General features: G+C 39.2%; 1 protein-coding gene across 3 annotated transcripts in view; it reads left to right on the plus strand.

Annotated features, from left to right (window-relative positions):
• Window positions 1-14,225, plus strand: part of mettl14 (methyltransferase 14, N6-adenosine-methyltransferase subunit) — a 36,978-nt gene that overhangs the window by 5,003 nt on the left and 17,750 nt on the right. For 2 of the 3 annotated variants that reach the window (XM_061679810.1, XM_061679813.1), the window contains 3 exons: window positions 2,660-2,737; window positions 10,699-10,786; window positions 10,860-10,950. In XM_061679810.1, coding sequence (XP_061535794.1) covers window positions 2,660-2,737; window positions 10,699-10,786; window positions 10,860-10,950 — 257 coding nt within the window. The remainder of the gene's footprint in view (window positions 1-2,659; window positions 2,738-10,698; window positions 10,787-10,859; window positions 10,951-14,225) is intronic. The other variant, XM_061679811.1, reaches the window with a different exon arrangement.

Genomic DNA, 14,225 nt, shown 5'->3' on the forward strand with positions numbered 1-14,225 from the left:
CCGGAGGACATGACATCCACAATTTCCAAAAACAATTTGAAATGTGGACTCGTCGGACCACAGAACAGTTTTCCACTTTGCATCAGTCCATCTTAGATGAGCTCGGGCCCAGAGAAGCCGCCAGCGTTTCTGGGGGTTGTGGATGAATGGCTTTTCCTTTGGATAGTAGAGTTTTAAGTTGCACTTACGGATGTAGCGCAAAACTGTATTGACTGACATTGGCTTTCTGAAGTGTTCCTGAGCCCATGTGGTGATATCCTTTATACATTGATGTGGGTTTTTGGTACAGTGCCGCCTGAGGGATCGAAGGTCACGGGCATTCAATGTTGGTTTTCGGCCTTGCCGCTTACATGGAGTGATTTCTCCAGCTTCTCTGAACCTTTTGATGATATTATGGACTGTAGATGAGGAATTCCCTAAATTCCTTGCAATTGTACGTTGAGGAACATTGTCCTTAAACTGTTCGACTATTTTCTCACACATTTGTTCACAATTAGGTGAACCTCGCCCCATCTTTGCTTGTGAATGAGCAATTCAGGGACGCTCCTTTTATACCTAATCATGGCACCCACCTGTTCCCAATTAGCCTGTTCACCTGTGGGATGTTTCAAACAGGTGTTTGATGAGCATTCCTAAACTTTCTCAGTCTTTTTAGCCACCTGTTCCAGCTTTTTTGGAACGTGTTGCAGCCATAAAATTCTAAGGTAATGATTATTCGCTAAAAATAAAGTTTATCAGTTTGAACATTAAATATCATGTCTTTGTAGTGTATTCAATTAAATATAGGTTGAACATGATTTGCAAATCATTGTATTTTTGTTTTTATTTGTTTAACACAACGTCGCACCTTCATTGGAATTGGGGTTGTATAATGCAATGATGATTGTGATTTTTTTGGGGAAAAAATGCAAATTATGCACGAGAAATTACAGTAAACCGACAACAAGCAGCTGTTGGCCAATCTTGCATGTTGAAAACAAGAAATATCCAAATAAATGTTATGCGTCTAGTTTGTCAAAGAGCAAATGGCGCCAAATGGATGATCCGTGGAGGCATAGAAATACATAAAAATAAATTAATTTCAGTCTGAGAGCATTCTAGGGTGATGTTTGAAGCGATTTCAGTATATTTTATCTGTGCATTTTTGTATATTTTATGAGTGCATCTTAGTATATTATTTGAGTGCATTTTAGGATGACATGTGAATTTGTCTCACTATGGTGTGTACAAATATTGTACTGTATTTATGTGTATGAGGGCAGGGTTGGCACTGGGTCATACAACCTCTTAGCCAATGTGGCTAAATAGAATTAAAAAAATCTCACAGCCACACCTGTGTAGTTAGCCACAACATCACGCGTTTATGTGGCTAAACCTTTAGCCACACTTAGCGAGTCCTCATCACTCGGAAGCCGATAAGCTTTTAACGATGTGGGATCAATTAAAACTACAGAGTCATCAATCAGGACTGGGGCTGAGCAATTTGGGAAAATACTCTAATTGTGATTTATTTTTAAACAAATATTGTGATTGCGATTCAGCATGCAATATTTCGAAGGAGGTTTTTTAAATATGCATGTTTCATGCATTTTACGAAACAGAGGAAAAAAGTAAACCAGCAACATTGTTCACACACGGCAGAATGAGTGCGCTCACCTGAACTTTTATCACAAAGGGCTTTTGACGCAGGCGAATTTGATTCGTCAGCGTGGCTAATGTGGGCAATATTTGCTTCGCCTCATCCTGTTTCAATTAGCCATTGGCGAACGGGCAGGGCGAAGCCTGTATTAGAGTATTTTTCAGTGGAAACTGAGCCTAACCAAAGCAACAGCGTTACTTGACAATATACTGTATAGTGTGTACACGGACTTCATGGTCACCACGAAACAATATGAGCCCATGACTGACATGCCATTCTGGTTATTAGCATCACTCACTCACAGCATGTACATATGTCATACATGTAAAATATTATTTTGTTGTCAAAAGCCATTCCCAAATGTTGTTTCAGCTAGTGTATAGAATGAAACCACTGTTCAGATGTTTCAGGTCTCCCGAAAGTAAAACCTATTCGCATCAAAGTCACTGTTCTGTTTGATATATTTTCACAAAAAGCTAATTTCCTCTGATTTTTTAGATAAACGGCTGAATTTTGTAAAACCAATGTTCTACTTTTATACAAGGATGGAAAAAGTTAGAATCAAACTTTTTTTTCCTGGTGAAAGAAGAGAGTATTCTTTCATTTGGTCGATTTGGCGTTTAACCATAAAACACAATATTCTATGGGTCTTGAAGAATCCGTCAAAATGCTCAAGAACGCCTCGTAATTTGGAATGGGCTGCTATGAAAGCGGCTAGCATTGAATAAGTTGCATCATTGAATCATTGTTGACGTCGTGCTGTCGTACACCTGATCTGCTTTACAGTAGGCGCATATGACTTTCATCTTTTTTTTTTTTTTTTTTTTTTTTTTTTTACTTCAAATGATCCCAAACCTTTGACACCCTCTGTCTTTTCCTCTGCCTTGTCTTCTCCCCCACCACCGCCAGCCCCATTGCCGTTATTATATTTTCCCCATGAATTGTTGCTCTCGGTTGCACTGTTGTTCTGATTCATATAATTGTGAATACCAGCAAATCCTTCTGTTGTTGTTGTGTCAGGAGGAGGTGGAAGTGCTGCCGCCTGAGGAAAGCAACCCATACGAGGAAGTTTACAAGGACTCAAGTACTTTCCTTAAGGTTGGAACATAACATTCTTGCGCATAAACTGCAAGTAGTACTTTGGCTTTAATTATGCGCTTGTTGAATGTGTTTCCACCTTGGTGTGTCGCTTAATAACGGAGTATTAGTGGCTGCTCTCACTGCAGCTGCAGTTCTACATCACTAGGGATGGGAATTGATAATATTATTCCAATTCCATTTTGAATACTGCTCACTGCGATTCAATTCTTTGTCAATTCTCTTATCGATTCTCAAATTTGTAGTTTGGGGAGAAAAATGTCCAGGGGACTTTAAATAGATAGATAAATAATAGTAAATGAATAAAATCAAATTAAATTAATTATATGCAGGCTTTTCAAATTAATATAAATATTATAAACAAAGAAAAACGATTAATGTGACGCAGTGCGGCTTATGTATGCAAAGTTCCTGACTTAAAAATGTACCCTGAATGCATCTTAAGTACAACCCCAATTCCAATGAAGTTGGGACGTTGTGTTAAACACAAATGAAAACAGAATACAATGATTTGCAAATCATGTTCAACCTATATTTAATCGAATACACTATAAAGACAAGATATTTAATGTCCAAACTGATAAACTTTATTGTTTTTAGTGAATAATCATTAACTTAGAATTTCATGGCTGTCACATGTTCCAAAAAAGCTAGGACAGGTGGTAAAAAAAATTCCTGTTTGGAACATCCCGCAGGTGAACAGGCTAATTGGGAACAGGTGGGTGCCATGATTGGGTATAAAAGGAGCTTCTCTGAATTGCTCAGTCATTCAGAAGCAAAGATGGGGCGAGGTTCACCTCTTTGTGAACAAGTGTGTGAGAAAATAGTCGAACAGTTTAAGCACAATGTTCCTCAACGTACAATTACAAGGAATTTAGGGACATCATCATCTACGGTCCATAATATCATCAAAAGGTTCAGAGAATCTGGAGAAATCACTGCATGTAAGCGGCAAGGCCGAAAACCAACATTGGATGCCCGTGACCTTCGATCCCTCAGGCGGCACTGCATCAAAAACCGACATCAATGTATAAAGGATATCACCACATGGGCTCAGGAACACTTCAGAAAACCAATGTCAGTCAATACAGTTTTGCGCTACATCCGTAAGTGCAACTTAAAACTCTACTATCCAAAGCAAAAGCCATTCATCAACAACCCCCAGAAATGCTGGTGGCTTCTCTGGGCCCGAGCTCATCTAAGTGGAAAAGTGTTCTGTGGTCCGACAAGTGCACATTTTAAATTGTTTTGGGAAATTGTGGACGTCATGTCCTCCGGACCAAAGAGAAAAAGAACCATCCGGACTGTTATGGACGCAAAGTTCAAAAGCTAGCATCTGTGATGGTATGGGGCTGTGTTAGTGCCAATGGCATGGGTAACTTACACATCTGTGAAGGCACCATTAATGCTGAAAGGTATATACAGGTTTCGGAGAAACATATGCTGCCATCCAAGCAACGTCTTTTTCATGGACGCCCCTGCTTATTTCAGCAAGGCAATGCCAAACCAAATTCTGCACGTGTTACAACAGCGTGGCTTCGTAGTAAAAGAGTGCGTGTACTAAACTGGCCTGCCTGCAGTCCAGACCTGTCTCCCATTGAAAATGTTTGCCGCATTATGAAGCGTAAAATACGACGACGGAGACCTGGACTGTTGAACAGCTAAAGCTGAGCATCAAGCAAGAATGGGAACGAATTCCACCTACAAAGCTTCAACAATTAGTGTCCTCAGTTCCCAAACGTTTATTGAATGTTGTTAAAAGAAAAGGTGACACTGTCCCAGCTTTTTTGTGTTCCAGCCATAAAATTCTAATGATTATTTGCTAAAAACATTAAGGTTAATCAGTTTGAACATTAAATAAATTGTCTTTGTAGTGTATTCAATTAAATATAGGTTAAAAATGGTTTGCAAATCGTTGTATTCTGTTTTTATTTGTTTATTTAACACAACGTCCCAGCTTCATTGGAATTGGGGTTGTACATAGGTATAGGAGAAAAAGAAAATGACTCACATTTTATAAATGTATGCCCCCATCTAGAGGTTATGAAAAAGCTGTACACTTTCATTCTAGTATGCCACCTAGAGGTTATGAAAAAGGTATAGCCTACACAGTGGTAAACAAGACCCTCTCCCAGCTTTTTTGGAATGTGTTGCAGCCATAAAATTCTAAGTTAAAGATTATTTGCTAAAAACAATAAAGTTCATCATTTTGGACATTAAATATCTTGTCTTTGTAGTGTATTCAATTAAATATAGGTTGAGCATGATTTGCAAATCATTGTATTGTGTTTTTATTTATGTTTAACACAACATCCCAACTTCATTGGAATTGGGGTTGTATATCCCTGTAGAGAGTCAAAGTAATTGATCTTGTCCTTGGTCCTCTGCAACAAAAGACCTGTTGTGGGGGACACCTACAGCCACTGCATCAGACAGGGGCTTTGCTGCCCACTGGATGAGATTGCAGCCAACAGCCCCACAGAGCTGAATACTGCATTAAATATCTTGTCTTTGTAGTCTATTCAATTAAGTATAGGTTGAACATGATTTGCAAGTCATTATATTGTTTTTATTAATTTTAACACAACGTCCCAACTTCATTGGAATTGGAGTTGTATCTTGCAGCAAGCATGTGATGTATGTTCTTCTGCTGTCCCTGAGCATGCTTTTAGCTGTTTAATGACACCCCAGTTGAAGTTTAATGTAAAACTAAATGCACTAGAAAAATAATTACACACATTGTGTATTTAAATACAAGATACATAGTTTTAAAGATCGCCAGTTTAATGCTAACACTCAATGGAAAACCGTATTGATGGGCTAGCTAAAATTAGCATTAGCTCAGGGGAGTGATTTACCTTAAATAGGGCTGCACAATTATTCAAACTTTAATCGTGATCACTATTTTGGTTGCCAGGATTAAATGAGCCAGATCGTCAATGACCTTTTACATTTAAAATGCGGGCACTGCTCCATATGAAAAGTGTTTCATGTATAGCAGTGCCCGCAACTTAGTCAGCCGGCCACCAGGGGCGAACGTATGGTTAAGGCTTCATTAAGGGCCAGCGCCACGCTCTGTGGCAAACTTCAAAATAAAAGCTTAAAATGGCATTGATAGTAACATATGAAGCTTTTATTTTGAAGTTGGCCCTCTCAACACGTTGGCAGAGAGGTGGCGTGTCACACCAAGACACTATTAACAATTGTTGTAGCAGCTGCCTTGACTTCAACTATTCGGCTGGCCTGACCGCAGTAAAAAAAATGCCAGGAGCAAATAAAAAACGAAATCACAACTGTTGAGTAGTTTGCAGTTTGTGACAGTGCACGACTGACCAATGGACAAGCAGAACAACGGAGACGTACAGTCCTTGACAGTTCACTATATTGACAATGGGGATTTTCAAATGAAAAGTTGGTGCCTGCAGACTTACTGTGGTTTATGCATTAACTGTATTTTCTTCCATTAAGTTGCAATTCGTGATTGCACTTTGTAATAGCATATTTATTCAGTTAGCCCTTGGTAACGTTGAAATCCTTCGGTGTACATTTATTTTTTAATTATAATCTATCATTTTGCCTCATTTTGCACTGAAAACTGTTACATATTGTTTGGTGAAAAGTAGTGCAATAAAGATTATTCCGTAACATTAAGAGTAATCGTGACTAAGAATCGTGATTACGATATAGATCAATAATCAATAATTGTGCAGTCCTAACCATAAAATAACAAATATTCACATGCAAATGCTGTAGTAACGCATACAGTCAGGTCATATAACAATACTCAGGCATAGGCTGTATTCTTCCTAATCTGTGAAAAATTAGTTTATTAAAGTTCTGTGGTGACTTTCTCCTACCCTTTATTTAATTTTTATTTATTTATTTATTTAGCTTTCAGCAAACATAGTAGTGATGGGAGATTATTGACAAAGTCATGATCACGATTATTTTGACAAATGAAATCACAATTAATAAACACAATTATTAATTGATTTCGAAACATAGCATTTACTTTACCAAAACTCAATTTTAAATACAACATAATAGAACAACCAGAAAGTAATTTAGTAACAAGTAGAATAATAATATATAAAAAATATAGAAATAAAAAACAAATAAATACAGGCATGGCTAAAAATATTGGCAAGCCTTGGGTGACTGCATTGTATATTATATATATTTCTTTAAAAAATTCCACTCAATATTCTGGCATTTAGTAAATAGAAATAATGGTAATCCTAATTAACACTAACAGGAACATTTTAGTCTGCTTTCATGTCAGACAGTCAAGGGGGGAAAAAGCCTTTGAGTCTTTTTATACAAAGCCATGAAAGTATCTACTGTTCCTGCTGTGCGTGCTTGGGCCTCTTGGGGACACTGTGGTATGATGTATGCATGGAGCTGCATATTACAGTAAGACAAAAAAAGAGTAGAGGAAGAAAGTTGCAATAAAACTTTATTAAACTTGTTTTTCACAGATTAAAAAGAATATATGCCTTTGGGCATTGTTATATTGTCTGTCTGTATGTGTTACTACGGCGTTTGTATGTAAATATTTATTTGAAGGTCAATCCCTCCTGTGATCGAATGCAAATGTTAGCTATGCTGTAGGATGCCTCCCGGACGCCTCCTTGGTGAGGTGTTCCGGCATGTCCCACGGGAGGAGACCCGGGTACAACCCAGGACACGCTGGAGAGACTATGTCTCTCGGCTGGCCTGGGAACGCCTCGGGATCCCCTTGGAAGAGCTGGAGGAAGTGGCTGGGGAGAGGGAAGTCTGGGCTTCCCTGCTGAGGCTGCTGCCCCTGCGACCCAACCTCGGATAAGTGGAGGAAAATGGATGGATGTGTGGTTTGGATTTAAATATTTAATGTGAGTAATTATTTTTGTTGTGCGTTAAGTTTTACAATAAACCAACTGCGGTGTCAATAAACAGCCTAAAGCATGCTCAGGGAAGGCAAAAGAACATGTCACAAGCAACACAGGGCTTGTTCAGTGCGCGTTTACAACATGGGAACTTGCATACACAACCCGCACCGCTGCACATTAATCGTTTTTCTTCGATTATAACGTTTTTATGATCATTAGAAAGCAAAATCAAAATCACAATTACATTTCGATTAATCGCTCAGCCCTAACGTGTAGCACCATGCTTGCATCACACTACATTGCCCCTAAGAGGCCAAGGCAAACCTCCGGTCGAGGTTTCTGAGGGTGGATTTTAGTGTAACGCCTGTAAAAATTGCATTTGCTGTTTCCTAGAATGTATTACTGTCGTTAAAAATACTGAATCACGTTTTGACTGCGTTAAAATGCATCTTTAATGCATTATTTTGTACAGACAGGGTTTGACAGTTAAAGTGGTGTCATTTTTAGTAGTGTATAGTTAAATTGGTGTGGTTTTTATTCTTACTGCTGCTTTTGGTGGCAATCTGGCACCTTTGCTCAAAATGGTTAGAGTGATATATATACTATTGATACCACCTGCAGGCCCATCATACTATGAATGTTAGATGGTCCACATGTTGCGTGAAGTGCATAACATGCGCGATTGTGTCATGCGTCCTTACTAGAAGAGATGAACCATTTGAGAATTTAGGGAACGATTCCAAGAAATCTTTAACTTTAGAACCGGTTCTCGATTCCCATCCCTATACATCACATTAACTACAACCACAGAACACGTTGTTTAACTAATACCTAAGACCTCTATGACAGGTTGCAAAGGAAGAATATGTACTAGACTTTACACCGATCTGATCGGCTTGATCGGTAGCGGAAGATAATTAGAATTTTATGCTGATCGGCTTTGTCATAATTCGCTGATTCGATCTGCAAAATACATTTACTCCACGTCGCCGTCGTATACAGTGTATTCGAATCCAAAAGCTAGTTAATTTTTAGCCTTGTCGTGTGTCTTTTGACGTACCGTAATTTCTCGTGTATAATGCGCATTTTTTCAAAAATTGTCAAAAAGTCAATAGTAGGCATTCTACATGGGTATAAGGGCAAATGAAAAAAACTTTCACATTTTATAAATGTATGCCGCTATCTCGTGGTTATAAAAAAGCTATACACTTTCATTCCAAAATGCCACCGCCACCCAGAGGTTAGGAGAAAGGTGTACACTTTCATTCTAATATGCCACCACCTTCTAGTGGTTATAAAAAAAGGTGTAGCCTACACTTTCATTCCTATATAACGGGGGTACGTATGACTTCATATATGTACAGTTGTCCTCATAAGTTTACATACCCTGGCAGAATTTGTGTATTTTTTTTAAATTTTAAATATGACTGATGACTGAATAACAACCATCATTAATTTATTTGTTTTGTTTAATGATGCTTTTCTGAAATGCTTGACAGTTTAATTTGAATCCCATTCAAATAAAATTAAATGTGTTTCGCCTGGTCCTTCCATGTTTTTTCCATTTTACACATCTTAACAAATTCTGCCTGGATAATCAAACATATGAGCACAACTGTGTGTTTTCTCATTTACTAAATAAAAGTAGGGCTGTGAATTTCAAAATAAGAGCAGGTAAATAAAAAAAGGTATTACATGTTCAAATAAACAACAAAATACAGATAATACTTGTTTTGATCATATGGGTAGAAGCAAAATCATGCGTTGTAAAAATGCATTATACATAGGTAGACGGGTTTTCCAGAATTTTGAGGTCAACTTTGGGGGTGCGTATTATACACGAGAAATTACAGTAGTACTGTAAATACCTGACCGCCAATAAAGTTATTTAAAAAAAAAAAAAAGCATGTCGGTGTTAGACAGACAACACGTCTGAGACAGACAATACCTGACAACAAAATGGGGGGAAAACTTGTGCTGGTGGTCAGTGCTCGGGAGAGGATTGCTTGAGGAATGTTCACGTACTTTTAATACGATACCGCTCGCAAGCAGGCAACAAAATGTTATGTAGCCTAGCAAGCTAGTGCTAGCACTGACGGTTGTACGACGGTTGTACGGCGTTATGTTGAATCATGCTCTTAAGTTTTGGTATGTGTGAAATAAGTAATTATAGTAAGTTAGCACCCATTATTTTTGTCATGTTGGAATGTTGGTTTGACCTGACTGATTAGAATCATGACATGACTTGAATAGAGAATAATTTTGAAGATACTCAGTATACAGTACACAAGTATACAGGAAGTCCTCGAGTTACGACGTACTTGACCTACGACGTTTCGACTTTACAACGCCCGAGCCTCGTCCGGCATTTTGTCCCCAGCACCATAGTGTTTCTACTTAGCTAGTGCATAGTGCTTGTCTGTATTTGTGTGCCGGGAGTATCTTTGCCTTTTTCGCCCTCCTTTTTACACACTCTCCGCAGTAATGGTAAGTACAGAATCTTGTTTTTTTATTTTAATGTATTTTAGTTTCTTTCTACGAAGTGTTAACCTTTCCTGCTACGGTCACCTGACCGTGGTCGGGAGGTTGTCCTCCTCGGGGTTTACTCCCTTCTCTCATTGCACAGCTGAGCTGGGTGGCGGCAAAAATAAAAGCACGAAGCACCGATTTGCTGCTTTAATGGCTCCTCTGCACATTCAATGTCAACGGGTCCGCCGCTAATCGCTACGCTTCCCCGGTCGGTGTCACTACACTTGCCACTGTTCACACTCGCACCTGCGCGCACTCCTTCCTCCTTCACAGTCCCGCCGGACGACGCCTGCGCAGTCCCGTTTCACTCACACATCGACGCACGCGCGCACACACACTGATCTTGCGGTCACAATCACGTGGGACAATACCCATAACCGAAGTATTTAGATGTAAATTTCTACTTTAACGGTGAAATCCGACTTATGCAGAAATTCGAGTTATGTCGCCAGCGTAGGAACGGAACTCGTTCTTTACCACAGTGCTTGCGTTGTACATTGTGTTATTAGACAGCATGTGTACATAATGTTGCGGACGGTGTTCGCTCCATTTATTTACTTTCAGGGTACGCAGAGTTTGAACCCTCACAATGATTACTGTCAGCACTTTGTCGACACAGGCCACAGGCCACAGAACTTCATTCGAGATGTCGGTGAGTGTATTTTGCGCGGGTGAGTGTTGGTGTATACACACGTTAAATCTGTCTTTTTTACGGGGGGGATCAGGCTTGGCTGATCGATTTGAGGAGTACCCCAAACTGCGAGAGCTGATCCGACTGAAGGACGAACTCATCTCCACGACAAACACCCCTCCCATGTACGCTAAGCAAGCAAGTTCAACTACATTTTCCTATTATTTGTAACTCCAAAAGTCAACTCCCACAAAAGTCGTACAATTTTCAGTTTAAAAAAAATATATATATATGTCTCAAAAGTCAATTAAAACTTGAGCTATCAGCAAAAGTTATTTTCAAATCTTAGCTCAATGTGCTTCTAAGGCAGAATTTTCTCTTCACGTCCACTTACCCAATTCCAATTTACTGTCTATGTCCGACTGCTATTTCCTTTACATTTCAAGTGACACCTATCTGATATGGCTGTGTTTACATTCAGTGCCACAGCATCAATACTGGACAGTGACAACATGAATGTATACAGTAATGAATAAATAATACAAATATTTAACGATACATAGTGTTTAGTTGACCTTGGCTGACTGAGCAAAAAAAAAAAATAATTGGGTGACAAATTAAATGAAATTGGATATTTTCCCACAGTGTTTGGGAAAAACTTGTCTATGCTTTCACTGTAGTTTGTAAAGCAGGTTTTTTTAAACATGCTTGTGTTGTATGGGCTGACGCAGGTGTATATATACTAAAATGCATTATTCACGCACCTGCCTTGACTCACATGATTTTAAGTGATATCCCATTCTAAATCCATCGGGTTTGATATGATGTTGGTCTACCCTTTGCAGCTGTAACAGTTTCAAGTCTTGTGGGAAGGCTTTCAACAAGGTTCAGGAGTGAGTTTATGGAAAGTATTGCACATTCTTTCCTGAGCATATTTGTGAGGTCTAGGGTTGGGCATCGAACTGGTACTGGAACTGGTACTACTGGTACTAACGTTCCGGTTATCCCGGAACCGTTCAAATTTAAAAATTTCGGTTCCCAGTTTCGATGCCTTGTCCTCCAGCTGGGAAAACGAAGTGGCAAAAAGCAACGAAGAAGCAGTGTAAACCAACGAAGGAGAATGGGCACGATAACGTGCTTGTGCCCAATGGCAGCGACGGCGAACAAAAGTGTGTCTTAACTTTCTTAAAATCAAAAACTGCGCGGAGCTTCGGTGAAGTCAACTCCCAGTCAGTTGGGTAAAACAATAAAATATGTCAATTCCAACCTTGAGACATCTAACAAGGTAAGCGGTTGGTTGCACTTTTGCACTGATGGTTTTTAGCGTTTATTTTAGTCTTCAAACCAACATAAGCTTCTATGACAAAAAAAAAAAAAAGCTTGACATTGGGCTAAAATTTCACCGTAGCAACTTGACGTCACAATGAATTGGGACAAAATTCACATAAATGTCTCATAGTATCACAAACACTCACCTTTGTGCCACATCGGTGGGTAGTGAAAGGAATCAGCGTTGAAGTTAGTTTTCATGCCAAAATGCTGAGTTCCGGTGCGTACCCTTCAAAATAAAAGGCTACAAGCTTAAAATAAGAAGTCAAGTTTTAACTTGACTTATAAACCATTTGACCTGATGAAACAGAAGTCTTTTAACACTGCTGTGAGTGAAGTCAACTGAGTGAGTGAAACAATAAAATCAAATAGTTAAAACAGGTAATAAATATTTTAACAATGCTATATTTAACTTTTAGCTGAAGCATTAATTAATGAATATTAAATCAATTGGGTTAGTTCCACACACATTGCCTTTTAGTTCATAGGTTTGATATTGATACTGGTTATAAAGAACATCGAGTAAAATGTTCATTTTATTCTATGCTGCAGGCTGCTAAAAAAACGGATGTTCATAATTTGGACACCCTTTGTCAAGGTTCATAAACACACAGATGAGAGTTTGCCAGGCTTTCTCATCCAACATCAGTGTGTAACCTCACAAATGTGCTTCTGGAAAAATGGTCATCACTTCCCATAAACACACTTCTAAACCTTGTAGAAAGCATTTCCAGAAGAGTTTAAGATGTTACGATTGCCGAGCGTGGACTCATGTCATATTAAACCCTATGGATTAAGAATGGGATGTCACTTCAGTTCATATCTGAGTCAAGCAGGTGAGCAAATACTTTTTGGCAATGTAGTTTATGTCACCAATTGGTGTATTTTGATGAGGTTTCATTGATGAGGTATATCTGATCTGTGCATTTATGCTGCACTCGTAGCAGATATCCGATACATATCTTTTCTTTTAAAATCCACATTCGCAAGATGCCTGATTCCAGTCTGAAGATATCGGATTCCATGCTTTATATGACGCATATCCAGATTGTGCCAATTGAGAGCAAAAATGTGTAATTCTCACTTTAAGCATGCAATATAACTCAGGACTGTAATTTTGGCCTTTTAGCCTTTTTTTTTTCAGTGTGAGCGGGTAAAAAATTAATGTGGTCGCATTTTCGTGAGTGCCTGTTTTAATGCTCCCTTAACAGTCTCACTATATGAGAGGTGGTTGAAAGTCACCGTCTTTTACACTGTTTTAGTCAAACTCATCCACCTGGATGCTCTCCTTTCTGAATAAAGAGTGCTTTCTAGACATTATGAAACTCCAATGGGCGTGCCCACAAGTGCACGTTCAGCCATCTCGCCACGGCGAGCGCGAGCCTCGCTTGGCGGAGTGCTGCCCTGCGTCGTCAGGCGAGGAGGTGCTGTTGAAAAGATTGCAGATAGTACTGGTACCCACGCACATTCACAATGACATGACATCTATCGGTCAACTAATCTTTAATAACCCTGTCTTCCTGAAGTGGGATCTCCAACTCGGCAAGGGAGACAAAGCTCAGGCTATGTTCACACTGCAGGTCAATTCAGATTTATTTTTTTGCCCAACGTGACATTTGTCAGATTTTTTTCATGTCAATGTGAACAGGACAATTCCGAGTGGAGTATGGAGGCTCACTGGGCACACATCCTACCTATACGTAATCAAATGGCGACAAACATCACAATTGTTTTGACAAAACAGACGGCGGCCGAGCAGAAAACAGTCAGTGGCGAAAAGAAGATTCTTTAGAACTGATAAATATAACAAAATGTTGGCTCCGGTTGCAAAAAATCCTTGAAATCGCTACAAATGCGTCATGACGATACCTACATGAGGGGCCGTATTTACTTCTGTCACCACGGCGACTCGTGGTTGTGCGCATGCGTAATGTAATGCATGCAGATCCTTTCTTTCTCCATACTTAGGCCTTTCCATCACTTTGGTCGAGGTTTACCTTGGTCTCATCTGTCCATAAAACTTAGTTCCAAAACTTTTGTTGACCATCTCTGGAGTTTGCAAAATCCAATCTGGCCTTCTGATTCCTTTTGCTGATGAGTGGTTTGCATCTTGTGGTATGGCCTGTATATT

Source organism: Phycodurus eques, chromosome 6 (assembly GCF_024500275.1).
Source record: "Phycodurus eques isolate BA_2022a chromosome 6, UOR_Pequ_1.1, whole genome shotgun sequence".
NCBI classification, from domain to species: Eukaryota; Metazoa; Chordata; class Actinopteri; order Syngnathiformes; family Syngnathidae; genus Phycodurus; species Phycodurus eques.